Source organism: Odontesthes bonariensis, chromosome 17 (genome assembly GCF_027942865.1).
Source record: "Odontesthes bonariensis isolate fOdoBon6 chromosome 17, fOdoBon6.hap1, whole genome shotgun sequence".
Classification (NCBI taxonomy): Eukaryota; Metazoa; Chordata; class Actinopteri; order Atheriniformes; family Atherinopsidae; genus Odontesthes; species Odontesthes bonariensis.
The window spans coordinates 6,906,669-6,934,281 of NC_134522.1; the positions used below are offsets into that span (position 1 = coordinate 6,906,669).

At 40.0% G+C, this 27,613-nt stretch overlaps 3 protein-coding genes across 6 annotated transcripts in view; 2 read left to right on the plus strand and 1 right to left on the minus strand.

Annotated features, from left to right (window-relative positions):
* Nucleotides 1–164: 164 nt before the first annotated feature.
* ppp2r3c (protein phosphatase 2, regulatory subunit B'', gamma) lies at nucleotides 165–6,667 on the plus strand. Its single transcript, XM_075447852.1, has 13 exons — nucleotides 165–326; nucleotides 415–539; nucleotides 1,584–1,688; nucleotides 1,779–1,891; nucleotides 2,368–2,465; nucleotides 2,669–2,739; nucleotides 2,819–2,951; nucleotides 3,402–3,457; nucleotides 3,596–3,671; nucleotides 5,284–5,420; nucleotides 5,561–5,698; nucleotides 5,859–5,918; nucleotides 6,004–6,667. The coding sequence occupies exons 1-13, from the start codon at nucleotides 260–262 to the stop codon at nucleotides 6,196–6,198; spliced, it is 1,374 nt and encodes a 457-aa protein (XP_075303967.1). The 5' UTR covers nucleotides 165–259; the 3' UTR covers nucleotides 6,199–6,667.
* fam177a1 (family with sequence similarity 177 member A1) lies at nucleotides 6,582–10,603 on the minus strand. Its single transcript, XM_075447853.1, has 5 exons — nucleotides 10,484–10,603; nucleotides 9,962–10,150; nucleotides 9,620–9,686; nucleotides 8,596–8,693; nucleotides 6,582–8,471 (listed from the first exon to the last, which is right to left on the minus strand). The coding sequence occupies exons 1-5, from the start codon at nucleotides 10,550–10,552 to the stop codon at nucleotides 8,262–8,264; spliced, it is 633 nt and encodes a 210-aa protein (XP_075303968.1). The 5' UTR covers nucleotides 10,553–10,603; the 3' UTR covers nucleotides 6,582–8,261.
* Nucleotides 10,604–12,215: 1,612 nt separating this feature from the next.
* ttc7b (tetratricopeptide repeat domain 7B) overlaps nucleotides 12,216–27,613 on the plus strand; it is a 30,369-nt gene continuing 14,971 nt past the window's right edge. Inside the window, exons 1-19 of one of the 4 annotated variants that reach the window (XM_075488088.1) lie at nucleotides 12,216–12,498; nucleotides 14,765–14,919; nucleotides 15,000–15,075; nucleotides 15,663–15,755; nucleotides 16,045–16,208; nucleotides 17,262–17,383; nucleotides 18,717–18,795; nucleotides 19,464–19,639; nucleotides 19,794–19,857; nucleotides 20,517–20,654; nucleotides 20,772–20,960; nucleotides 21,083–21,200; nucleotides 21,596–21,653; nucleotides 21,875–21,947; nucleotides 22,102–22,262; nucleotides 22,360–22,476; nucleotides 23,033–23,130; nucleotides 25,173–25,418; nucleotides 26,839–26,889. In XM_075488088.1, the coding sequence (XP_075344203.1) occupies nucleotides 12,378–12,498; nucleotides 14,765–14,919; nucleotides 15,000–15,075; nucleotides 15,663–15,755; nucleotides 16,045–16,208; nucleotides 17,262–17,383; nucleotides 18,717–18,795; nucleotides 19,464–19,639; nucleotides 19,794–19,857; nucleotides 20,517–20,654; nucleotides 20,772–20,960; nucleotides 21,083–21,200; nucleotides 21,596–21,653; nucleotides 21,875–21,947; nucleotides 22,102–22,262; nucleotides 22,360–22,476; nucleotides 23,033–23,130; nucleotides 25,173–25,418; nucleotides 26,839–26,889 (2,299 nt within the window). In that variant the 5' untranslated portion in view covers nucleotides 12,216–12,377. The remainder of the gene's footprint in view (nucleotides 12,499–14,764; nucleotides 14,920–14,999; nucleotides 15,076–15,662; nucleotides 15,756–16,044; nucleotides 16,209–17,261; nucleotides 17,384–18,716; nucleotides 18,796–19,463; nucleotides 19,640–19,793; nucleotides 19,858–20,516; nucleotides 20,655–20,771; nucleotides 20,961–21,082; nucleotides 21,201–21,595; nucleotides 21,654–21,874; nucleotides 21,948–22,101; nucleotides 22,263–22,359; nucleotides 22,477–23,032; nucleotides 23,131–25,172; nucleotides 25,419–26,838; nucleotides 26,890–27,613) is intronic. The other 3 variants (XM_075488089.1, XM_075488090.1, XM_075488091.1) reach the window with 3 other exon arrangements.

A 27,613-nucleotide genomic window follows, 5' to 3' on the forward strand; every position in this document is an offset into this window, starting at 1 on the left:
ATCGTGTGATCCTTTAAAATTATATCCCTTTTAATGTATCTATATAAATGTATGGACATCGTACATAACACAGTACATGGTTGTAACGGTTTATTCAGGCGTCGCTTTGTTTTATTTTGAAACATAAACATCTCACCGGAAGCGTTAACGTCAGTTCCAGGCAAAGTTTGACGTTATAACTCAGCTGCTTTTTTAATGCTAGTTGTTTTGTTGCGATATTATAATGACAAATCGGTGTTAGGTGGACTCTGCAGCTGTTATGGCTAAAGAAGAAAATCCTCAGTGGTCGGATATTCTGAAGAGGAGATTAGCAAACTCCAAAAACGGTAAGAAATAACGTAAACTAACATTAAATGTTTGTTAGCTAGCTATCGTGAACTTAGCTTAACAGTTGGTCGTTTCTTTGCTGTCAAGACGAGAAAAGCGACGAGGAGAAGAAAGCAGAAGAAACGGAGCTGTTCACCAAATATTACTCAGAGTGGAGGGGAGGATGCGACAACGACAAGTCCTACAAGACCATCCCTCGATTCTACTACAGGGTATCTTTTAAACACTTAAAATAAACATCCATAAACCAACCTGCACTGGTTAAACTTTACGTTTACTATCCTGATGGGGAGCAAAAAGTGATTGACTTGAGAAAAAAGGGCATGCAGGACAAAGAAATGTGTTGTATATTGAACTGAAGATCTCATAAGACAAAAATCATTATACACTCTGTAATTTTCCGTTATACTTTCGTGATATACTGTGAGGAAGTGTGTTGACACACGTTAGAACAAACACCTCTAACATCTAACTTACCATTTATCAGATCAAAAACACTCAAATTTAAGGACTCAGTTGACCTCAAACAGCGATTATAGAGCAAGAAACCAGTTATTCCTCCACAATATTAAGAATTTATACAAAATAAGGCAAAAACATCATGAACTGAGAGGAGCCTTCATGTTCAATAAACCCAGCTGTAAGGACTAATGCAATTAAATACATTTCATACGTTCATGCAACCATTTAAAACCAGTAAACTAAGTAAATCTGGCGAAGAACTGGCCCAGTATACAAGCTGTCTTGTTAATCTTTCATTAAAGAATAACACTCTCAGGTTTTAATAGATATTACAAGCCCCATTTTAAGAAAAGCTTTCTAAAATACAGCAGAAACTTCTCTAATATGTTCATTCATTTGAACCTTTATTTAATTGACACACATACAAGGGAAATTATTTTAAGTGCCGTCACTGACCAAAAAGTTGGATCAAATTCCCGTAAACATGTTAATTTGATTGTGGTAAAAATGTATGACAGATTTATAGATGAAAGATGTCAAATGATTTGATCTTTTCTTTTAAATTTGGAGATAAAAACGGAGCTTCTACAAGCCTGTTTCAAAGCATGTGCCAAACATTTTCAACCTACAGCTTTTAATTGGTTGTAATGTAATATAATCTTAAGTTCTGCATATCTGGATAAAATATATACGTTTGCTCATCAGCTCACTACCTGTGTATACTGTTATTTAGCCAATTCAAGCTGGAATGACCTCGATGTTCAGATGTTAGAATGTAATTTGGTGTTTTGCAGCTTCCAGCAGAAGATGAGATACTACTTCAGAAACTGAGAGAGGAATCCAGAGCTGTCTTTCTCCAGAGGAAGAGCAGAGAGCTACTAGATAATGAGGAACTACAAGTAAAACTCACCAAAAAACACAGTTTACTAACTTCTACTCTTAAAAAACAAAACTATGTGTCTCATCTACTCTGATGTGTCTTCCTGTAGAATCTCTGGTTTCTGCTAGATAAACATCAGGTTCCTCCGTTAAGTGGAGAGGAGGCCATGATCAACTATGAAGCCTACCTGCAGGTGGGGGAGAAGGCGGGGGCCAAGTGCGGGTAAGTAGTAGCTTACAGAAAACAACATAATGGAGCACCAAGGATTTATACCTCATCAAATATAACTTATGGGAATTCCTTGACTTTTACACCCACCTAGTACTCGCGTGTTTGGACTGATGACAAAAATGTATATTTAAATCAAGCAGAAATCATATGCAGCAGAATACAGACTTCCTAATCTGGACTTTGTTACATATCAAGCAAGTGGATCATGTGTGAACAGGTGCCTACGGTCTGTTTCCGAGGATTTAATGTTAAAAAGTGAAAGAATCTGGCTTTCAGAGGGTTTTTAAAACACAGCACCCAGAAGTTAAACAGCCTGAGGAACCAAAAGATTATTCCAGTCCTGGGTTTTCAGCTCGAAGGTTCAGGGTATATCAGGCAAATAAAACACTCTCGCTCCTGGAAAAGGATCCTTTGATCAAACTACAACGTAATATATTGTGCATCTTCTTCTTCTTTCTGTCTTTCAGGAAATTCTTTACCGCCAGAGTTTACTCGAAGCTGCTCCACAACGACCCATATGGGCGGATCTCCATCATGCAGTTCTTTAACTACGTCATGAGGAAAGGTCTGGATACACATTCTTACTGTTTAGATTTTACCAGATTATTAGTATGGCGTAAGACAAAGAGTTTACAGGCTCATTTTGTCAACCTTATTTTACATCTGAATGCCTTCATATTGGGTTTCGCTGGTGTCTCACAGCCTGGATTTACATGCAGTGAATATCTGATGACTGACTGGTGCTCGTTTCTGTTCCTCTGTGGCTAGTGTGGCTTCATCAGACCCGAATAGGCCTGAGTCTGTATGACGTGGCGGGGCAGGGCTACCTCAGAGAGTCGGTAAGAGTCTAACTCTGATTTAGTGAGATAAAAATGTTTTGAAACGCTTTGAAATGGCAACTCTTGTGTTTGTGTGTAGGATCTGGAGAACTACATCCTGGAGCTGATCCCCACTCTGCCTCAGCTGGACGGACTGGAGAAGTCCTTCTACTCTTTCTACGTCTGCACTGCTGTTCGCAAGTTCTTTTTCTTCCTCGACCCTCTCCGAACCGGTGAGTCTGAACCTGAAATAAAATAAATAAATAAAAAAATACTGTAGATTTGTACATAGCGAATGTTTATTCACTATTTTTATTTATTTTATATTTATTTTATTCTATTCTATTGGCTTGTTTTTACTACTTTAATTGTTTTTCATATCTTTACTGTATGCTGCTGCAACAAAAAAATTCCCAAATTGGGATTAATAAAGTATTTATCTATCTATCTATCTATCTATCTATCTATCTATCAAAGCTATTAAGCTCTATTAAACCAATGCTGAGAAGATTGTTTGATCGATTCGGAAGATTTAACGGTGTAAACATTCGTAGTAAATAAGAATTATACAGTTCAGAGATGATCATATATACAAATATGTAATCACAGGTCTACAAAGGTTAACTTTTTAACGATTGGGGCTCTAATATGTGGTTAAAAATGTTCTTTTTCACTTTTAACAGGAAAGATTAAAATCCAAGATATCTTGGCCTGTAGTTTCCTGGATGACTTGTTGGAGGTAGGCAGTTTTCAAGGCCCCGTTAACTGTTATTTCATGACCAGATTGTTCATCACTAAAAGACAAAACTAAGACATTCAGACGGAAACTGTCTTCCTTGAGGATGTTTCATCTTGTAATTTCACTCTGTGTTCCCAGCTCAGAGATGAGGAGTTGACTAAAGAGAGTCAGGAATCCAACTGGTTCTCAGCCCCGTCGGCTCTTCGAGTCTACGGTGAGAAAGCACGTTGGGTTTTCTGTGTGTTCGATATGAAATGACGTCCAACATCGACGTCACAGTGCAACTTATTTTCATGATGACGGTCAATACGTTGGTTTTGTCTGTTAGTTTGATTTTCTGATTTTAAAAAAGCTGTGGGTCAAGTTGTCTCAAAGGAAAATAGAACAGTCTTTGGTTGCTGTTAAACCTGCACGTGGAACCTGCTGACTACACGTTTACATTTCATAGAAGAATATCACAAACAGGAATTGTGTTTTCTTTACTTTACAATGACTGATTTTACAGTTATAACAGGAGCAGAACCTCTTCCTCGCACTACAGTTGCATAGAATGGACAAACCAAACATGAACTCCAGAGCCTTTTTGCACATTTAACAGCTAATGTGGCGTCTCCATCATGGCCAGGGCAGGGAAAATCCAGCTTGTTTGACCCTTTTCACCACTAGATGTGACCAAATCTGCATCTTTAAGAGTGCGGTAGAGAAGCGGTTAGATCATTTATTTCTTTACATTTGTTGTTTCTATAAATGTGTCATGATTAAGACATTTTCCCTGCATTTTGGTGTTGCTTTACCACCTACAGACCATATGTGACACGCTTTTTGGAGCAACTTTTGCATGCTTTTAATTTTCATCATCATCAAGACTAGGGGTGGGTATTGGCAAAGAAGTCACGAATCACGATTCACATGCCACGATGCGATACTATCACGATACTTGAATTATTGCGATGCATCGCGATGCATTCACTGAACATACTTAAAAAAAAAAAAATACAGCCATTACCAGTGGCTGACTGGCTGTGTATGATCTGGATAGTGTCTTCAATTGATACATGACTCAAAGCAAATCAATTCATAACTGTATTTATTGAAACAACTTTTGGAGGTATTGCCATTAAAACAAATATTACTATTACTGGACACACTCATCACAAAAAGTGCATAGGATTTATAAAACTTAAAATAACAAAATAGGGATGATCAGTACAGACAAAAAAAAAGTGCATAGGCTTTATAAAACTATAAAAAAATAAATATTGCAAACATTCCTTGCAGCGAAATGCATCAATTGCATGTGTCCTATCATTAAAGACATAAAAAGCCCCCCAAAAATATAAATAAATTAAAAATAAATTAAAATTAAAAAATAATAATAATAAATCGATACTTGGCGTCAAGAATCGATGCAGTAGATCGCGAAAATTAGAATCGCGATGCATCGTCATGACGATTATTTTTGCACACCCCGAATCAAGACACACAAAGAAAATGACAAACTACTGGGGCGTGATAACTGAAGGCTCTGCCTCCCATTCTCCTTTTTAGAAACTCTGGGGACCACAAGCAAACCTGTAGTCTGAGAGCAAAGTGCTCTGCTGGGAAAATAACTAACTATGAGATCTTTAAGATATGATGGAGCTCGGTCATTAAAGAGCTTTATCTGAATTTAACAGCCAATGAAGAGAAGCTAAAACTGTAGAAATATGATTTCTGCTGTGCGTTTCGGATCAGCTGGAATTGATTTTAGGTGAATGAAATGTGGGTATGTCGGTGTGTTCTTGTGTTTTTTGCTTATAACCGGATCTTTACCTGCATTTCAACAGGTCAGTACCTCAACCTGGACAAAGACCACAACGGCATGTTGAGCAAAGAGGAGCTGTCACGTTACGGCACAGCCACTCTCACCTCGGTCTTCCTGGACCGGGTGTTTCAGGAGTGCCTCACCTACGATGGAGAAATGGTACGATTGAGACCTGCTTAACACGTCTTTTAACCGCTCGTCACCCCCCCGTAACAACTTCAGCTGCTCACTGAGGGATGACACTCGAGTTTTATTGATGATTAACCCGTCTCCTTCTGTACTTCCCCTCTTTTCTCCAGGACTATAAGACTTATCTGGACTTTGTGCTGGCCCTGGAAAACAGGAAGGAGCCAGCAGCTCTGCAGTATATTTATAAGCTGTTGGACATGGAGAATCAAGGATACCTCAATGTGTTCTCTCTCAACTTCTTCTTCAGGGTATCACCTTTTCCACTGCTTTTGGTTATCAGCCAAACAGCCATCTTTTCTTGTTACACTAAATAATTTTCCAGGAGACCCTCTTGTTGTGTTTTTATGCTTTTTTTTTTTTTTTTTTGAGGGTAATCCACCTGCTCATGTCAGCGTTTTGTCTCTTCAGGCCATTCAGGAGCAGATGAAGCTCCACGGTCAGGAGCCCGTCTCCTTCCAGGACGTCAAGGTAAAACACGCAAGCGCGCTTTATTTTGTAGTAATGGCAAATTCCCACGAAGGTGAAGGTCATTTTGAGCATCCGCTCTCCTCAGGATGAGATCTTTGACATGGTGAAGCCTAAAGATCCCTTCAAGATCACACTGCAGGATTTGGTGAACAGCAGCCAGGGCGACACGGTCGTCAGCATCCTGATCGACCTCAACGGCTTCTGGACCTACGAGAATAGAGAGGTGCTGGTTGCCAATGACAGCGACGGCAGTAACACAGCTGACCTCGATGACACTTAAAGAGCACCTGTGGTTGAGATGTGAAAGAGACTCTCAGGTTTTCATCAGCAGGACTGATCTTCATGATCTGTGAAAGTCTGAAGGAGAGAAATGAGTGTGTGTATATAAAGCTCTTAGATATTTTCCTGCAAGGAAGCCTTTTCTTTTCTTTTTTTTATCAAGTTTTCCTCAAACACCTTTTTTAAATCAAACCCTTGAACTGTTTTGTCCAGTTTAATGGATCCCAAAGGCTCAGAAACTGAAGTTTGTTACAAAGGTTGACAATAAACCATTAAAGAAATGTTACAGGAACTAAAATGTGGTCATTATAATGGAGTAATTAATAATTCTGACAAGTCATGCATCACAATGAGCGTAAATATAAAGACAACAAAAGTCAACACTTTGAATTTTTAAAATTTATTAATGGAGAAAATATAAATATGTATACAAAGATTGAGTAAGTTAAAATATATTGGCCTTCCGTCCTTCATTGCAGACAAATTAAAGACATTTATCCAAATATTATCACACATCTGAGTCAGGTTTACTGTATAGGTCGATCTGAGGCCTGTCTGCACAACACAACCTAAAAAAAATAATGAACAAGAAGCTTAAGATGGCTCAAGCAAAAGATTAAGACACTTAAAGACTGAGCTTTATATGTGGGCATTCCTTCTTCCCAGCGACAATCATGACTTCATTTGAACTTAATTAAATATATGCTACTAAAAGAACTTTAATTGCAATATTTCCTAAGTTTATCTATCGAAGTCGGCTCTGGAAACACACAGCTACATCATGTCCAGTCAGGCTGACTCACACGAGCTCTACAGTAAGCGTGTAGTTCTGTAGAACCAGAACTGGGAAGTTACGGCTAACGAGTCCGATTCACTACAGAATCGAGTACCAATTTCATTTTGTAGTGGTAATAAAAGCATTTGGAGTGAATAAATATTTACCACATAGCTCACACACAATGTCTCCAAGACTACGGTCACAGGAACACCTTTTCATAATGATCCTACAAAGAGAAGCTCTTTAATCAGCCAACTATCTTCTACTTTACCCCTGCAACACTCATAAAGTGATATATTTACAGATATCAGACCATTCATACAGTTAATGAGACCTCAGCATGCTGGTGGTTAAACATCATACTGAGTTTAGAAATGATTTACGGACTATTTGATGGAATTCAAGTAGTCGAACTGGATCTTTTCTGTGGTTATTTAGTTTTATTTTTGAAGTTTTGAAAGAGAAAACTACCATTTACTGTATATTTCTACACATACATACGTCTAAATAGAGTAAAGTTCTTTTCAGCTGGTCTTCAACAACTTATTTATATGGTTGTGTATGCTTATGTAGTTCAGAGATGGCCGGATCACCAGCTGTATGCACTGATCAGCCTCAGTGATGACAGGTAAAGTTACTAAAACAGATATGATGCGATATTCTGATTGAAAACCTTCGGTTCTGGCATTCACCTTCACATTGTTGGAGACTAAAATCGCCCCAGCAACCTGCCACACCACGAAACAATATAAAGGTGCTGACCCAGCCTCCAAACCCAGAGCCCCAAAATCCTGCTGCCAGAGTTCTGATTCTGCACACTGACGGCTCAGAGCTGTAACGGTGGACCAATGAGGACCTACACGATATCAGGCAAGTAGGTTTGATAAAGTGGCTCCTCTGTGTATAAAATAGGTTTGAACGGGTTTCTACTTCATCAGTGGTGGAGCCCACTCTCTTCCCTCTGTTCAGCTTGGATGGGATTTCTTACTGATTTATAATTAAGGACAAAAAGAACTCGACTGATATCAGTTCAAAGTGAGCTAAGCTCAGGCACAGTCTGACGTAGACGTAGTTAAATCATACAGCTACGGTTTGCATAGATCATTAAAGTACACACGCCTACATTCACAGCTAAGGCTTTAAGTCTTTAATTTCCCTGCGCTGTGTAGGAACTAAAATACTCTCAAATAGAAAAATAATATTAGTTTATACAGCTAAATGAATTTAAGTATTGCCAACAGACAGAAATGTGTGAATGTTTGAGGTTCGTCAGCGAGTGTGGGTTTTCAGGAGGGCAGAGGAGACGGGACTCTGTTGGTGTCGGGACTCCTGAGGGAGGCCTCGGGCTCCATCTCAAAGCTGATGTTAACAAAGGAGGCTGCGGACGCTTCTGGCTGCTCCACTGTCGCGGGATCACTCTGCTCGCCTCTCCGCTGCGCTGCGAACTGGCGCTCCGCCTCCTCAGATAAACGGTTCTCCTCCTCTTCCTCCTCCTCCTGCAAGAAGAGAGTGGTGTGTAGCGTTTTATAGAGAACACATGACAGTAAGTTAATGTTTGTCTTCTTACTCCTGCCTCTGTGTAAACAGCATACAAGGTGTGACTTCCTTCCTGTGTCTTACCTCTTTCTTTATGCGATAGTACTCATCGATTGCATACTGGTACTTTGGAGTGGTGATGCCAAACAGGGAGGCGAGTCTCTCTCCCATGTAGTCACACACTGCAGGAAACACACACATTCAGTAAAAACAAGTCCACTAATGCAGTTTCTACAGCGGCGCACAAATTTTACTGACCCAAATCGCCACCTTCAGCAGGTGGACTGGCATCATTTCAAGAGAAATACTATGTTAAATAATTATTTATAGATGTATCATGAACTGCAGCTAAATTTGGTCACTGTCATGACTCATGGATTATGCAGGCTGGCTACATGGCTAGGCTAACCTTAGCTAAGCTTTACAAAAAATAGTAACAATATAGGCCTACTTTGAAGTTTGCATTGTGAATAAAGATTAAAATAAATAAATGCATATAAAAAGCAACAGCTTTACGAGTTAACGACTATTGATGTTATACCAACTGGTATTAAATTTCCTTCCTTCAAAGTGGGGTTTTTACAGTGACCACTGTATGACTCTACAGTTGTCAGCCACTACTCTTGGATGGTATGATGTTCGTATTTAAACGTCACAAACAGCTTTTCAGCAGAGGAGTAGAATCCATTCTTGGCTAATCAGACCATTGCATCAGTACTTTGTAATTCTTTATATGAAAGTGTACATATTTAGTTTGATGGTTTAAACCATTATTCATTTATTTAAACAGTCTATGTGGTAAGGCTGACAGCCACCTGTTGCACTGAGACGTATATGAAGTTGATTTATAGTCACACTTTTTATGGTTATGTCACTTAGCAAAAGTATAGTGTCTTATTAGTTTACTTTAAGCATATTTAATAGCATTCTATTGTTAGTTTTAGTCACTGGTATCAAATATAAACAGCACTAATACGACAGTCTGATCACAAATCGTTTGATAACCAATCAAGTGGCTCCTGCTGTTGAAAAGTTGTTTCTGACATGTAAATACATGTAGGTATTTTTAGGAGCTTCAAAGTTGTAAAGATCTCAGAACCTTTCTTACCTGAGACAGTGGAGGTGGTCATTCTCCACATGTGGAACCAAAAGTAAGGACCCCAGGTCAGTTTGGACTACAGCACGTTGAAGAGATGCATGACAAAAAATAATTATTAATTCATTCACAGCATTTATAATCACTCTTTCAGCTCTATTTCATTCTCCTAAACTCCTTCGGAAAACGTGTTCCCTCCTCTGAGTTCACAGCTATACAAATTGTATAACATGAGGCAGGATTTCCAAATGGAGAAACATCTCTAAGTGGGAATACTGAGTGTCCACATCAATGTCTCAGTACAGTCAAACCCCAATAGTTTCAGTTAAAGGACCTTTATGGATCCCAGCCTACCGGATCAACTGTAACGACATCTTTTTTCACAGGAGCCTCCTCCTCTTCCTCCTCTTCATCAGTGCTGTACTCCTCCATGGTCTCTCCACTGGCAAAGTGGATGGTCCTGCGTGGCACCTTGACTTTCCCTTGCATCCCCGTGGACTCCATAATCTCCACAGTCTCAAAGTCAGTCGCACCCCCAGCACTCTGATGACACCACAAACAGCATTGTGATTGATGCATGTTCGTTGTGTTTAGTATGGGGATTCATGGTTGAAAAATCACTTAGCAACCAACAAAATCCCAACGCTATTAACCCGAGGTTACCAATACTGTTTAATTTATCACCAGATATCCCACGAATATACACCAGAGAAACAGCTAAGTGACTAAAGCATTCTACAGAAGCCTCTTAACTGATGTGTTTGTTAGCCGTTAGCTTCGAAGCTAAGGAAGTAACTGTCTAACAAAATGAAAAAAAGTCCTTATTTTATCTCTAAATGTGCTCAAATGTAAGGAGTTGTATCAGCGGCCACTAACCTTTTCGGTTTCCATAGTTTGTCCCAATGAAACGTTCACATTAGTCAAATACAGCGACAAATCTGCCATCTCAGGCGCTTCGTCCACCTCACCACAACTGTTGGTTTGCGTTCCGCCACAAGAGTTGAACTTCCGGTCGGTGCTCTTCACAATAAAAGCTTACCATTGGATCATTTATTGGGCATAAACAATCTAACTCTAAGGCCAATATATAACTAAAATTGGTGTGCATCTTAATAAAACGAAACAATTTTTAGTAAAGCACCATGATGATCTACTGCACTACATTTCAATTGATAATAAATAATAGAAAATTATAGAAAATTTTATTAAATAAGTACTTCGCAAGACTGAAATATGCAAAAAATGAAATAGAGACACAGTTTATAAGCGAAAACAGAGTTTGTACAATATTTGGTATAGGCTAAGACAAGCTTTCATGTAAGTTCTTGAAGTAGCTTTTTATGCTTGACTAATTCATAGGTCAGTGTTAAGTGGCTTTGCAAACAAAAGAGCACATTCCTCTAAAATTGGTCAGGTATAATTAACTACAAATGAGTTAAATAAGCAGCCAAAGAAAAACTTTGAAAGAGCTTCAGAAAGACTGGAGAACTACAAAACTGTTTGTTCACAAAAACATATAAGAAATAAAAAACAAGATCACATTATTTAAGATGTTGCACAAAATAAAATACCAACACTAAAGAAAATACTTTTCAATGCTATAGAGTGAGTTATAAATCTATCTGTATGCAGGATTATCTATATGTCCATCTGTATCATCTGCATCTCCACATCTGAAGGATAAATTAAGAGTTTTTGGAGGATCATGGGGAATTAAAAGATCTCAGACAGAATCCGGAGCTATAGAGTAAATACAGCTCTGACAGAATCTGGAAGTTTGTGATGGCCTTTTGTGAAATTTAATACACAACATGACCGCTAGGTCTCATTGTTTTTACCGAAATGAGTAGGTAAACAATTATTTTATTCCCCCTACTATTTCTTTTTTAGTCTTAGTTGTAAAACAGTTTAGTCAGCTGTGTCAACATATATAGCTGGTGATACAGTAAGTGATATACTATGGAAGTTTTTCTATGCCATCAGAGTTTGAATACGAATTTCTAACATCGATTTTTTACAGCATCAAAATCAGACTCTGAATTTGAAAAACCAACAGTGGAAAAAAAAATTCAGTGGAAAAAAATTCAACTTCAAAAAATTCAGTGGAAAAAAATTAAACTTCAAAAAATTCAGTGGAAAAAAATTCAATTCCAAAAATTCAGTGGAAAAAAATTAAACTTAAAAAAATTCAGTGGAAAAAGAACCAGACTTAACATCCGGGTAAACAGGGAGAAGCAATCGATCCCTGTCTCAATTCATCCAACAGCAGCAAATCAAGTTACGCTCCATTGGACAGATCAGCCATGTCCACCAACGCGAGTGATGGTGCTTTGGTGAGTGAGTTTACTTTATTTGCCATTTGTGTTAATAAAATTGAGTAATAGATATTACTCAATATATCTATTGAGCTGATCTGATGAATTGAGACAGGGATTGATTGCTTCTCCCTGTTTACCCGGATGTCTGGTTCTTTTTCCACAGAATTTTTTGAAGTTGAATTTTTTTTTTTTTTTCCACTGTTGGTTTTTCAAATTCAGAGTCTGATTTTGATGCTGTAAAAAATTCGATATTAGAAATTCGTATTCAAACTCTGATGGCACAGAAAAACTTCCATACTCGTGTGTAACGGTTAGTGGTTTAAGCTTTATTTTAGAAGTAGCCGGAGGAAGCTGTTTGTCTCGTGGGTGTGTGAGCTTTGACGGTTCGCGGTGGAGGAAGACGGAGCCTCTTGTTGTGTTTTGGTCCAGTGGAGTCGACCTCGGTCACGAAAATGACAGCGAAGAAGTCGGGCTCACGACTGGAGACGGAGATAGAGCGGTGCCGCTCAGAGAGCCAGTGGGACAAGATACCAGAGTTGGTGCGACAGCTCTCGGCCAAGTTAATATCAAACGGTAGGAAACGGGCTCTTTCATTCGGTGTAGGAGGCCTTCTCCCCGGCCTGAGTCCTCGGTGCTTCCTGACTGTTGACTGACTTGTGTGACAAGCTAATGCTGATTTATTAATTACCCACACGTACACTAATAAACACAATCAACATAAAATGAGAAAAATAACCAGTGTCACCTCTGTTTCATGCTTGTTCTTCCGCCACGATTTTGATTGAGATTGCTAATGGATACCAAAAACGGAGGACAGTTGTGATTTTACTGAAGACAAACCGGCTCTTTTGGATTTTCATCTCAGCCGATTTTCCCAGAAGGATTTGTGTCTTAGTTTTGTGTCTTAATATTTTATCCAGGAAGCACACACGTTTGCCGAAACCACATATTGTGGATTTGCAGTGCAGCTACATGCTAACTGTCAAACTAAAAGAATGTTTCAGAACTGTGTGACTGTCGTTAAAACCGTGATTTTTTTTTTTGTTTGTTTTACAAATGAGTAAACAGCACTTTAACTATAAATTTAGGTTTTATTTTTATTCGTAGTTGATTGGCGCCACTAGGTTTATATTTGATGTAAAAAAAAAAAAGGAGTTGGATAGACATATATGTGTTTGAGCATGACTGAGGTGTAGCAGATCAAAATGACTATTAACAAATGGAGCAAAAAAAATTAAAAACAGATGTGCACAGAAAAATAATGATAGTTAAAGTGTATTGAATGAAAGCCATTTGCATGGTGAAAGCAATACAGTTGATTACTGTGCATCATTACGCAGTATATATGTGTAAATGTGTCTTTGTCAACAACCCAAAAAATACCATCATTACATTTACTTTTGATCACCTAAACCTTGGGATCGGTATCTTAAAAGAGCTGAAACTTTTATATTGTGTTGTCAGCACTGGTGTGAACTTTCATAAATTAAAGGTTAGTTTTTCACATAAAATCTGCTGGAGTGCAAAGGCCAAAGGAGAAAGTAAATCATCCAAATACTTGGTATTTGTACTATATTTTCCCATCTCTTTTATTAAAAATATTTCAAATCAATTTGATCATTTTATAGATTAAAATAATCATTTAGAATAAGTCATTTGACCTTTATCAGCTCTAACAGGAATCTGTGGTATGTTCAGGAACAGGATTTCAGGTCATTTTAGCCTTTTATTATCTAAACACACACTCACATGGTGGAGAAACTGGTGCATAATTCTGGCTGGTATGTGTGCAAGCACAGCGGTCTTTCTCTGTAGATTTACTTCTTAAAATCTTAGCAGTGTGACTCTTAAAGGGACATATTTACATTATGATTGGCTTTGCTTTGGTTATTTGATCTCAGATTTACCTTTGACCGATATTTAGTGATCTGTAACTATTTCTAGTTTGTTATTTTATCTAGAACTGATAAATATACATATATACAAAACTGTGTAAACATTCTGCTCCACTACTCATTTCTTTATATTTGTTTCCAAGCAGACAGACTTTATTGTAATCTTTAAATCTTCTAATCAAAGTTTTTCTTTGGACATTTGCTGCTTTTTCACTCATTTTCAGTCCAGTTCTTGTTCCTGAACATTTTCAGAGGAATTAATGTGTTTATTAAGCCACTTAACTCTGACCTATGGATCATTCAGAAAAAAAAGGCTCCTAACTCAAGGGAGGAACCAGTGTTGTGTCCACACATAACAGACAACTTAGCAAAGAATCCATTTTAAATTGGATCTTTAGGCACTTTGTTCCCAGCAGCCTGTCACAGAGACACATCATTTGATCCCATTTCTTTAGTTTCCTCTATGAAAAACAGCAAAGATAACACAGTCTGACAGACAGAAAACAGGATTTCTGCAGCAACAAGGTGATTCCCAAAGAGTTGTTAGCTGAAAACTTGGCATATCACAGCATCGTGTGCAGCGTGTCCTTAAAACATTTGAGGAAACTGGACAAGTGGAGGACAAAAGAAGAAGTGTCAGGCCTAAAGAACTATCTCCAGCAGATGAACAGGATCTGAAAGTGATGTCCTTAAGAAAGAGGAAAACATCCAGCAAAGACCTGACACAGGAGCTGAGAGATGCATCTGGAGCTTCAGCTGATCCATCTGCTGTTGGCCCAAGCCTCAAAAACTGACTTTCAGGCCCTGTTTTCCAAACAATATATAAAGGAACGAGGTGTGAGATTCACTTTTACTCACCTCAGGTGGTGAAAACGTCTCTCGACTGAGGACCAATAGACACAGTTTATGATTCCTCTTAAGCTGTTGTGTATTTTTGTGCCTAGATGACTTGGGGGAGCTGTTGCAGGGGGAATGCAAGCTCCAGTCATACTTGAAGGAGAATCCCATCAAGCAGGGTGCGAGTCCCAGAGGCCCACGTCCCAAACTGGTGGAGGTCAGGAAGCATCTAACTGCTGCTCTGGACAGAGGAAACCTCAAGGTAACTCAGGAGCAAGAGATGATTCATTCATTGTGTGGTCCGTACAAAAGTCTGAAGCTTCAAATCCAACTTTCCTCCAGGCTGATTACCTCCAGGAAGCCAGCGTGTTGATGGCCAAACTCTGTTATGTGGAGGGAGAATACAGAGATGCTTTAGGTAACTCTCACTCCGTTTGCTTTTTATGCTATGTGTACGAAACACTTAAAGGAGAATTCCGGCTATTTTACAAACATATCCCATCTGTTGGAGACCCAGGAAAGTTGGCCAAAGGGAAAAACGCGAGAAATTTTGCTGATAATGAGGAGGTATTTGGCCTTGAGTTTTCATTGCCTTCCCGTCCGCAACCGGCAGACTTTACCTCTGAACACGGAAGCTGAGAGAGGTAGGTGCGCTGTTTTTGACATCTCAAAATGTATCATGTCTGTGCTAGCTAATGGTATGGTTAGCCCCTGGGTTGAATTGTATTGCTACTGACACCACGGCCAATTCGGTAAAAAGTATTTTGATACACGTTAAGAGTCTCAGAAAAGGTTAAATGCTTGCCCGATAGAGCCCGCTTTCATGGAAATCAGCGCAATTGGACAACTTTGCGCAGCGGGCATGAACATTTCTCACGTTTTTCCCTTTGGCCAACTTTCCTGGGTCTCCAACAGATGGGATATGTTTGTAAAATAGCCGGAATTCTCCTTTAATGAGTCAACGAGCTTCCCCATAACTGCAATGATAATTGCTAATTTTTCCAGGTCACTACAGCAGGGTGAACCTGGATGACATGCAGCTGGTGGGAGCTCCTGTGTACAGGCTGTCCATGATAGCAGAGGCTTATGCCACCAAAGGTACACACACAGACACCCTCAAGCGTCATTTGTGTCTCACGACCTTCTTAACTTGCTTCAATCCCGTCTGTGCTAATCTCTGCAGTGCTACTTCTGTCCACATGGGGGCAGAACAACGTTATTTCTGTGATTTATTTGTTTCTTTAATTAACTGAGTACATTGTGAGAGATGAAAAACATTCACAGTTAAGAAAGGATGATCATCCCAGAGTCCAAAAACTGATGACTCGCGGCCTGTGTCTCATCCAATTTGTTTTCCTGTCACCCTGATCGCTGTCCTCCCTCCAAGGTTTGTGTCTAGAGAAGGTCCCAGCTGCCTCTCCGTCCCTGTCCAACAAGAACACTGGCTCGCCGTCGTCCAATAGGAGCACAACAGAGCGCGAGCAGGAAATCATCACCTGCTACGAAAAGTCCGGAGACATCGCTTTGCTTTACCTGCAGGAAGCCGAGAAGGTGCGTGTGCTCGAGGGTGTAAAACTGGTACATTTGTTTCACAGTTTCTCTGCAGATATCTTGTGAGTGATCTGAACTCTGAAGTGTTCTGCCAAAGTTGTGGGAGTGTGATGAATATTCTGCTGAGTGCTACTTGCCAAACGACAAACAAGTTTCTTCTTTACTTAGAAAGCAACTGCAGCCTCGTGCGTGCTCTATCAAAGCGAAGTTATAAGAGAAGAGAAGATATAATCTGTTGGTTTATATCAAGTTAGGCAGCTTTATTGAATTGGAATTAAAGATTGAACTAATTTGGATTTTAATTAATCTCATTTTTATTGAATTACAATTATCTTAAATTGGATTCTGCCTCTCAAGAGCTTTGAGATCACATTTGTTGTTATTTGGAACTCTGTAGATAAAGCTGAATTGAATCTGAGTGGGCATACAGACGGGATAATCTGCAATAAAACACAACGATAGAAGTATTCCCTAAAAACAACAATAAAAAATAGAAATAAGATGGTAAACAGAAGAGAGGTTTTAAGGCTGGAGCGACAGAAACGTGAGAAATAACGGAAGTTCAAGTTGTATTTGTGTATATTAATAAAACTAGAAGTTATTTTTATTCTTTGAATTTCATATTTTGTCCAATAAACAGTACAAAACTCTTCCCAAGACACAGGAAAAAGTAAATATTTAGAGCTTATGTATGGAAAAAAGACTTAAACAACCAATCTCTTGTCAAAATAATATAAAAAGTAAATTTTTTAATGGATCAACTTCCTCTTGATTCACTGATCAAATATTCAGTGAATTGTTTCAGATCAACGCCCCTAAATTATGATCTTTAAATACACTTCATACACTCTTATCCAGTGAAAATAACTAACATTCAGGCCAAGAAAGCCCAAGATTACCAAAATTCACAAGTTATACTAACCTCAGAAGACAGAATCATGGTCATTTGGTTCCATCATGTATAGAAATAAATCTACCTGATCTGTGTTGGAAACAAATCAAAACTTTCTTTGATTTGTCCTTATTACTTTCTCTCCATCTGTGTTTCTGTAGGCGTTATCAGCAGGGATTCAGAACCGCAGCCCAAAGCCTGGACCGGCAGCCCAGGACCAGGAGCTGGGCTACTTCCTGGAGACGGGCCTGCAGAGAGCCCACGTCATCCACTTCAAGAATGGGTAAGAGGTAGAAACGGGTGGTTTAAACTTTCTTAACATTTTTTTTTTTTTAAAGAGTTGCCTGAACAGAAGTCATTTAGAAGCCCTTTGTGGGCATTTTCTGCCCACTTTGCAGTGGTGGTTTGACAAAGCGTGAACACGGTTGCGTAATAAATGCAGTTAAACTCGGAGTTGTTCCCACTCTGGTGGCGCAAAGAGCAGAAATGTCTTTGAAGCAAAATCTCTTTTTAATGCGGTTGTACTGCAGCATCAGAAACTAGAAAGAGAGTAAACACTGCACATTTGTAGTTTCATCCATGTGGAATTCTGACATTACTTTGAATGTAATAATTCAGACCTAAAGAAACATGAATTTGTTTATGTTCTTACAGCCTTTCACTGATTACATTTACATGCACAGCAATGCTCTGACTGGCAGTTTTAAGACATTAATATGACGGTCCAATGAGTGATCCCTGCTTATATCAGATCCCTCTATACCACCGAAATGTGTGAGCTCATCCACGTTTTAAGGTATCTTTATAATCCCCAACACATACAGGACTAAATTACTTTTGGAGTCCATTTATTCTGCATTGTGGCGGAATATATCTGCACCCTGATGGAAGCAACACAAACTCCCACCCGAGGGCTTGCTTTGTCAGCCAAGATAGATCAGGCTTTTATTCAAAGACCTGACCTTAAAGAAGTCATTGAGGTCTCGTAACGATGTTCCAGCTGCTCACCCTGTCGTCTTTTGTGTTCTGGGGGGGGGCATCGAACCACAATTATTCGTAGGTTACAGTCGTAAGATCTTTGTACTGCTGCTCAAGTTCAACAGCCTGATTATCCGTCATGAAAGGGGAGATGAAAGCTAAAAAAACATTGTCTCTTTATTCTGTCTCAAGTTTTAGTCTGGAATTCCTAAATTCCTAGTTGGTATTGAATGCAGCACCGGTGCATTGACATTCAAGCAGTTGGCAACATCCATGGGTGTCGCATAATGCTGCGAAAACTCCAGTAGGAGGTGTTTACGTTGCAACATAATGCGACTAATACTTCCTGTGGCTTAATTTTATTGTTGCTTCCCCTCAGCCTGACCTTATTCAGGCCTTATTTGGTTAGAAAATGCTGTTTACTTGGCAGTTTTTTCTTCACATTAAGGTATAAAACGGTCTAACATTGTAGCACTTTGTAACACTGAGAGTTATAAAAGTAAGCGGAGTTCTGCAGTGTCGTGTTGACCTGTCAGAGTCCTGATGGACACGGACATCATCTTCACGTGTGCTTTCACGCTCTCATTGACACACGGATGGAAACCATGTTTATCTGTTGCCTTTCTCCTCTGCCATAGCAACCTGACACATGGCGTGGGCAGGTTTCGAGAGATTCTTCGGGCTGTGGAGAACAGAACCACCCAGAACCTTCGCATGGTGAGGAATCGGTTTGGAATTTTTCTGCTCTGATTACAGATAATGAAACTGAATTAGTAAGTTTCCCAAAATTTAGAACAATTCCTAAAAGATAAACGTAAGATTGACATGTAAACATGAGGTAACATGGCAGAGTTCTTACCAGCAAAAGAAGCTGTGCTCTTTATTTCTGTATGTTGTAATCCAGGCTTCTCAGTTCATATGGTGGCAGTTTGTGTGAGTACATGTGGCCTTTTTGAGCTCTCTCAACCTAATAAAGGACAGTCTTTGTCTAAAAAGGGCTCCCAAAAGGAGTGGCACAAGACCTGAGTCAACATTTGTTTGGCTGGAAAGCCCTACGACCAGCTGAGGGGCTCAAAATGAGGTTTTATTTTGGTCTTAGATTCTGCTGCTGTAGTGTGACTCTCAGAGGTTTCTTAAGAGCATTTACTGGACATTTAAACCTCTGCCTGCCTCCATAAATAATACCAACACTGCTCCACTCAGCCTTTTATGTTGGCTGGGAGAAAATGTAACAAAGGCAGTTTATTTCTCCTCATAGAGATGCCAAATATGGTGCAAGAAAAAGGTGTTTTAGAAGGATCCAGATTAGAATAACCTCCGAGTAAACCGACCGCTGCTGTGTTTGTGTCAGAATATCTTTGTCAGTTGTGTGTTTTTGTGTCTAGACCATCGCCAGACAGCTTGCAGAGATCTTGCTAAGAGGAATGTGCGAACAGAGTTACTGGTCACCTCTGGAAGACCCACCCACAGCGTCACCGCTGGACGATCCCACGCGGCAAGGACACACTCTCAGCAAGAACTACAGCCTGAGTCGACGTCCGCGGGTGTACTCAGGAGAGAAGTAAGTGACCACAAGGGCGTCTGTTGGTGCTAAACTGAAAATACAAGTGTGGCTCTAAAATAAAATCAGCTGCCAGTGCAGTTTTTCTACATCTGATCACTTTTCTACGCCCCCTCGTCCTTGTCCAAACTCACCGTTCTCCTGTATTTCTCAGTCTGTTTTGCCCTCAGGAGAACACAGAGGAAGCTTTGCTGCTGCTGCTCATCAGTGAGTCCATGGTAAGACGAACACCCCGCAGAACTGTACATGTTAAAGCCGTTTTTCAGGGTGCTTGCGCAAGTCTTGAAAGTCTTAATAAGTATGGAATTTTGAAGTACTGTTTTCCAGACCTTGAAAAGTCTTGAATTTTGTGTGAAAGTCTTAATAAAGTATGGAAAATAAATGTATGGTAGAATGTTACAGTATGCTGAAAGGCATTGTGAAATGAGAAATAGGAAGGTAGGCTATAAAACTATAATTTTACTAACTGGTCACGTGCTGTATCAGCCTAATGGGATGAGATGTGAGTGAAGAGACTGAATTCTACATACATTTGTTTTTTTTATAGATAGTTTTTGTGACACTTGTTTGATGTGAAATTCATGTACTTGTGATTTTCATGTTTTGAAACGTTTTCATCAGTAAAAGCACAATTTACTGTGAATAATGCATTTGTTCATTGAATACTAGCCTATAAAAATGAACATTTCTAATAAACACAGTTGGTACAATCTCAACCAATGAAGTAGGCAGTAGGCACACAAGTTACAAGTACATAAAGTTAAGGTCTTGGAGGGAAAAAAAGTATCAGTTTTAAAAAAGTCTGGAATTTTAATTTGGAAAAAGAGCAAGCACCCTGTTTTTTATCCGTGTATCACTGCTTGTTTGTGTGTTTCAGGCCAACCGTGACGCTGTCCTGAGCAGGATCCCTGAACACAATGACGACCGGATCATCAGCCTGCAGTCTGCCTCTGTGGTGTACGACCTGCTGACTATCGCTCTGGGCAGGAGGGGGCAGTACGAGATGTTGTCAGAGGTGAAGAGTCCCTCTGTGGGCTTTGGGAGAAGCAGGACACCCACATGTAATTGTAGCTCACTTTAGGTTTTTTTTTTTTTCCCAAATAAATCAGTGTCCTCTCCCTGCTGTCTCCAGTGTTTGGAAAGAGCCATGAAGTTTGCCTTTGAGGAGTTCCACTTGTGGTACCAGCTCGCCTTGTCTCTAATGGCAGCTGGGAAATCGGCTCGTGCTGTTAAGGTCCTAAAGGAGTGTATCCGCCTGAAGCCCGATGACCCCACCATCCCACTGCTGGCTGTCAAACTGTGTATTGGACCTCTGCACTGGGTGAGGACCAAACCGCGCTCATAAATTCGGGCTGATTAAGTGTGTCAGCCTTTGTCCTTGATATGTTATTGGGCTGCCGCAACAACTTTGTCATTTTACACGTCTCTGCTCCCACAATTCAGCTGGATGAAGGAGAGAACTTTGGAAAGATGGTGATTGAAATGGGAGAGAAAGCAGCTGAGTTCAGAGCCAAAGGCTATTTGGCCATCGGGCTCGTTTACAGCCTCAAAGCCACTGACGGTGAGTCTGCACAGCACATCTGTTTGTTTCTTACTTTCAGGAATTTACAAAGAATTAACTTTAGCATTTAGTCCAGCTGTGTGCCTGAACATTGATTTTAGATCCATGTGCTCTGCTTAAATACTTACATTTTGTGGAGCCTTCATTGAAAACACATTTATTTGACAGCTTTAGATACTATTTACTTTTCAGATGAAGGATTTACACATCGATGGTGCAGAAAATCTTAAAAATAGACACATTTTTAAAGATTAAACCAGTTGTTTGCAACCTTTTTTGGCCTTGTATATCTTACAAAAGGCAGCACGAAGGCAGGGTCACTCAGCAAACCATGCAGCTATTTCTGTTTCCAGAGCATTTTTCTCATATCTGATGGTTTCTCTGCCTCTCTTCAGCGTCATTGCGGAGCACACAAGAGGACTACCAGAGGAAAGCTCTGGGAGCCTTCCAAAGGTCTGGACATATTGTTTTATCTTAATAATGTGGTTGATAAATGTGTCCAATGATTTATATGTCCGCTGCTTTGATTTCTGTTTAGTTTCTTTGGCTTTTTCTACTACGGCACAATTTTCTGCTGCACTGGCCTTATTTCCCCACGGGGATCTTTAAAGTTTCATCCAGTGTTATCTATCTTTTATTCCGCATGTCTGAACACAACCTCTTCTCCTCTGTAGATCTCAGAGTCTTTCTCCCACTGACCATCTCGCTGCCTTCTACTTGGCGCTGCAGCTTGCTGTTTCCAGACAGGTAACACAACACACAGAAATAAGATAAAAACCTTGTTTGGGACATAAAATCCAGTCGATGAAAGTCAGAACATGGAGGAGTTCCTGTATTTGAAATGGTGCATTTTATCCCAACTCTAGTACAACCTGTAGTGTGTGTATGTGCTTGTATGTAGATCCCCGAGGCGCTAGGTTATGTTCGACAGGCGCTACAGCTTCAAGGGGATGACGTGCACTCCCTCCACCTGCTGGCCCTGCTTCTCTCCGCACAGAAACACTACCACGATGGTCTCAATATCATAGAGATGGCCCTGTCTGAGTACCCCGAAAACTTCAAGTGAGCCCAACTTCTGCTTCTGAGGCATCTAAAGTCAGGCCCACGCAGTGTTCAGTGTTTGTTTTCGTGCGTTTACGGTGGTTTGTGTGTTTTGTAGTCTGCTGTACACAAAGGTGAAGCTGGAGGCGATGTGTAGAGGACCAGAGGAAGCTCTTCTCACCTGTAAACACATGCTGCAGATCTGGAAGAGCTTTTACAATCTTACAAACCCCAGGTACACCCTCAAGTGTATGCACACCCTCCCGAAAAGCAAATACAGTGATCCATGCTCTCAAAATACTGAAATACTACAGCACCTCTCAACAGAAAACAAGCTTTTTTTTTATTTTTTATGATTTAAACTTTTTTTATTTTTCAAACAATAACAATGACCAAACAATAATCCACATTATATTATTATACAATATAAATTCAGTCCTTGACAAGTGACTTCAAGTGAATTATACAACATTACACACACACAAAATTAAATAGTAAAAGGAACGAATGTATACAAAACAAAAATTAACAAATAAAAAAAAATATGTATATATATATAAATATAATCATACACATCAGTATTACTATATTATTAAAAAAAATAAAATAAATAATAATAATAATAATAATAAACTAGATAAATACAAAATAAATACAAACAAAATTGATGCCAAACGAAATCTGGACATGAAAGAAAATGAGAGAAAACAAGCTTTCTAACATTTTAACGATAATTGGATGCGTTGAACCACACAACACAAAAGGAATGTTTGATCCGTCCGTGTGTGCAGTGATTCAGGGCGCGGCAGCAGCCTGCTGGACAGAGCCGTCGCAGACAGACGACAGCTCAACGCTATGACTCTGCCGGACTTCAGTGACCCTGAGACCGGTAAGCACACACACATTTACACACAGGCTGCCTCCTGCACCCTTCACAACAAAGTACACCCTCTGTCGGCTCTAAGGATTTACATAACTGTCCTGTCCTTACCAGGTCTTAAAATTAGTCTTAAAATTAGTGAACAAAAATATGTGACATATCATGTCATTGTATATTTGATTAAAAAAAAAAACTAAGCCAAAATAAGTGAACCCTTACTGCTTCCATAGGAATTAAGCAGCCAGGAGCTGCTGATCAATGCACTGATAACTAATCATCAGTCAGTGTGAGCACTTCTATAAAAGCAGAAGTTTAGTTGGTTTGCTGGTCTGCAGCATTCAGCTGTGTGTTAACACAACGCCAAGGAGGAAAGACATCAGCAATGATCTTAGAGAAGCAATTGTTGCTGCCCATCAATCTGGGAAGGGTTATAAAGCCATTTCCAAACTATGTGGAGTCCATCATTCTACAGAGAGAAAGATTATTCACAAGTGGAAAACATTCAGGACAGCTGTCAATCTTCCCAGGAGTGGACGTCCCAGCAAGGTCACCCCAAGGCCAAAAACCCAAGAGCTACATCTCAGGTGGGGTCTGTGATGTTTTCTGGAGCATTTTTTTTATCATATTGTCTGAAAACCTCCTCACGACCCCATTGCACCCACTAAAATAGAATGTTTGGAAAAAAAACGAAATCTTTTAGTCCAGTGTAGAGGGTGTAGCCAGAGGAAAAGTCCGACCAATAGAAGTACTGATGAGAGTTACTTCTATTGGATTCAACCGTCAGCCCTCCTCACCCCTCCCCCCTGCGCGTTCACAGACTCGTGAGTTTTTATTTTATTTTTTCTTTGTTGTTAGCTAGTAATAGACGTGAGCACTCTCGCCTCATCTTGTGTCGCGAGCACTCGTGAGGTCTCGTCTAGTTTCGTTCTCGATCTCGGGAACATCCGAACACCTCGACCGACAGCATGCGCGTTCATGTGTTTTGAAGGCGTGGTTTCGAGGGCTGGGCTGAAGGGACAGGCAAGGTTGTGTATTTTCAAAAATATAGCTTGCAGGAACTGTTTTTCCAAGATCTCATACCCCACCTTTAACACAATGCCAAGGAGGAAAGACATCAGCAATGATCTTAAAGAAGCAATTGTCTGGGAAGGCTTATAAGGCCATTTCCAAACTATTTGGAGTCCATCATTCTACAGAGAGAAAGATTATTCACAGGTGGAAAACATTCAGGACAGCTGTCAATCTTCCCAGGATGTCCCAGCAAGGTCAGCCCAAGGTCAGACTGCAAAGCTCAGAGAAACTGCAAAAAACAGGTCAAAGATAATAAACTAGTCAAATTATCTAAGGAATTCTGTTTATCAGAAACTGTGGTCCAGCTGAGCCTGTAGGATGCAGTGTAACGTCGTCCCTTCACGTTGTTGTATTTACAAGCGTGTCCCCTGGGAGGCAGTGGTAGTTACTGCACTGATTATGAATGTACTGAAGGTAAACACACTTCTGTTGGCAAATGGAAAGAATCCGTCTGTCCGGCAGCTAAAGCTGGGCTGAAACTGGCTCATCAACAGGACAAAGATCCCAAACACAGCAGCAGATCTACAGCAGAATGTGTGAAGAAGAGGAGAATCAAGGTGTTGCAATGGTCCAGTCCAGACCTCAGCCTGACTGAGATGCTGTGGTGGGACCTTCAGAGAGCTGCAGAAACCAGAGCTGCAAACCTCAATGAGCTGAAGCAACGCTGGAGAGAAGAGTGGGACTAAATTCCTCTATAAGCATGAGAGGGACTGATAACGTCACACAGGAAACCATTACTTCAACTCACTGCTGCTGAAGCCGCTTCTACAAGCTGCTGGATCAGGGGTTCACTTAGTTTTCATTAAATAAATGATGACACGGTGTAATATGTTGTTCATCTGAGGTTTTATTTAAACCTGATATGTAATCTCTTGAAATGAAAGAGGGTGTACTTTCTTTTTCTCTTCTTTAACACATCAGTTACAGGAAAAAAAGGTGTTTTATTTTAATTCATTTCTGTTTCATTTCCTCTGTTTTAGTCTCAGGTTCCTCTTCCTCCCTCTCTGGTTTCGAACCAGTCTCCCCCATCTCCCCATCCACCATTTCCACCCTCTCCTCCCCACTGTCCTCCCCTTCGTCCCCTTTCTTCAGCTTTCAGTCTCCTCCTCCTCTTCTCCCTCCAGTTAAAAACCCATCCTTCCTTCCTCCTCCTCCTCCTCCGCCCACCAAGACCAGGACGCACTCCTTTTGCAACCACGCCGTTCTGCGTCAGCTCTCCTCCACCTGTAATCTGCCTCCACGTGCACTCTGCCTGTAGCATGTTGTGGAGAGTGACCTAAAACAAAAGGGTTTGCATGTTCAGTAATGCTCTTGTGCTAACTAGAGCAGCGTATTAATTTAAACCTAAAACAAAAACAGTAGTAGCAGCTCGTGACTTCTGACTGTTGCTGCGTTCAGTCATAATCATGTTTATGCTAGTGTTAGCTGTTAGCTATTAATTCATGCCTGTACACTTCATAAGGGTCCATTTACTGGGTGTTTGCTACCTTTTAGCTGACCTTTGTTTCCACAAAATGTTGATAAACGTACCTGAACGATCATTTATAACTGATAATAATGTGAATCGTATGTTTTACCTCATCCCAAAGACTCAGATTCGGTGACTAAGGAGGCAGCGGAGCATTACTGAACTCACGCTGAGCAGCTGAAAACCAGCAGGTCTTTTATCTGTTTTGACGTTGTAGCGCCACAGGAACAAAGGCATAGAGATCCTCTCGTATTTAAAGAGCAGAATTACTCTTTAAATATTAGTTTTGTGACATTTTTAAACCTTCGGATTTATTTCAAAACAAAGAGTTGGCGTCTTCGTTAGCATCTGATTAACAAAACAAAAGCTTAAAAGTGCAGGTATCGCAACACAGATTGAGATTAGCGTGCGTCCTGAATGATCAAGGAGTTTGAATTACTAATAAACCACGGCAGCTTTGATTGACTCTACATCTCCCTATATGCAAAACGAGAGATTATTTCCCATCATGCACCTGGTGGAAATTCTTAACAACAACAAAGTTGATCGATAAGCAGCTTTTAGCCACAGCTCCGTATTAAAGTGCTTATGAAACGTCATCGTAATGCAGTCAGTTGCTCCTCCTTTTGTTCGGTCCAACTGAACCGTACGTTTTTGGCCTCATCGCCACGGTTACTCTCAGCCACAGCTTGGATTTACACACAACACTCTGATGCAAAGATCCTGCTGGGTGTCTTTATTTTTCATATTTCCATGTCTGTGTGTCTTCTGTTTTCCTCACTACTTCCCATCTTTCTTTTCCAGTGAGGTTTTGTCATTTCAAACAATTGAATCAGTCGGTTTGTCTGCTCGTGATGAAATGTTCAGTGACGTTGTGGTCAATGAAAAAAAGTGCTGAGATTCAAAGTTAAGTATTTGGTTAGCAGAGAAATATGAGCTTCTCTCAGGCTTTAAGTTGATTAAAGTTTACGGCAGATATTACCGGTAAATATGATGCTTGGAAACCATTTATGGGAACAAATACGAACATTGATAAGGAAGCTGGTGTGTTGCACTTCTTGGGAATCGATGCTCTTTTCTTCCCTGAAAGAATTGGGGTGTTTCTTCTCTGTTTCTTCCTCTTTCCGTCATTAACAACCGTCTTTCTGTTTTTCCCCACCCCTCCATTTTTTTTTAAGGTGGCCTTCAGGACGCTAACACTCTTGGTTTTTCCTCCATGTTTTCTGTTTGTAAGTAGCCATCTAACCTCCATCCGATCATCTTTTTCCGTCCTGGTGAGGTTCAGATATATGTTTAAAAACACAAGTGTCTGCATATATTTTCTGCTTTAACATGATGTCTGCGTGCAGTTTCCAGGAGAATACACTTTCATCATGTTGGTGATTTTATTATATAAAGGAATATGGTGACTTAAAGGGAAACCTCTCAACTTTAGGCTTTGTTGGAAGTTTTTCAGATTGTTTTACAGCATAAAAAAGGTTGTTTATCCAGTTTAAACTTTATCTGTGGCGGTCGTGTGTAACTTTTCCAGATAGTAAAAGTACTACGAGTATGACGCATGCCACTAATACTTAATTTGCTACAAAAGAGTGATGATAAGACACAGTGAAGATAAGGGAAAGAGCTGCTTTTACAGGAGAAATCTGTCATTAGAGATGACCTTACTTAAGAGAAGCATTATCAGCTCTGCACATCTGTTATCAAGATGTAGTTGGTTTCAGTAAATGACACTTATAACCATACATATATTCAGCAAAGAAAAGACACTCGATACACTCGGAGGAAACCGAACAGCTTAGGATGATTACATTTTTTCCCCTGTAAGTCAGTGCATTCCTTTAATTCAGCGAGCAGCTTCTGCGCATGTGTTATGTGGAGTTTTAGGCATAAGTAACTGCAGGAGCTTCCTTATCACCCTCCTAAAGTGTGTATAAGTCACTTATTTTTCTGCAT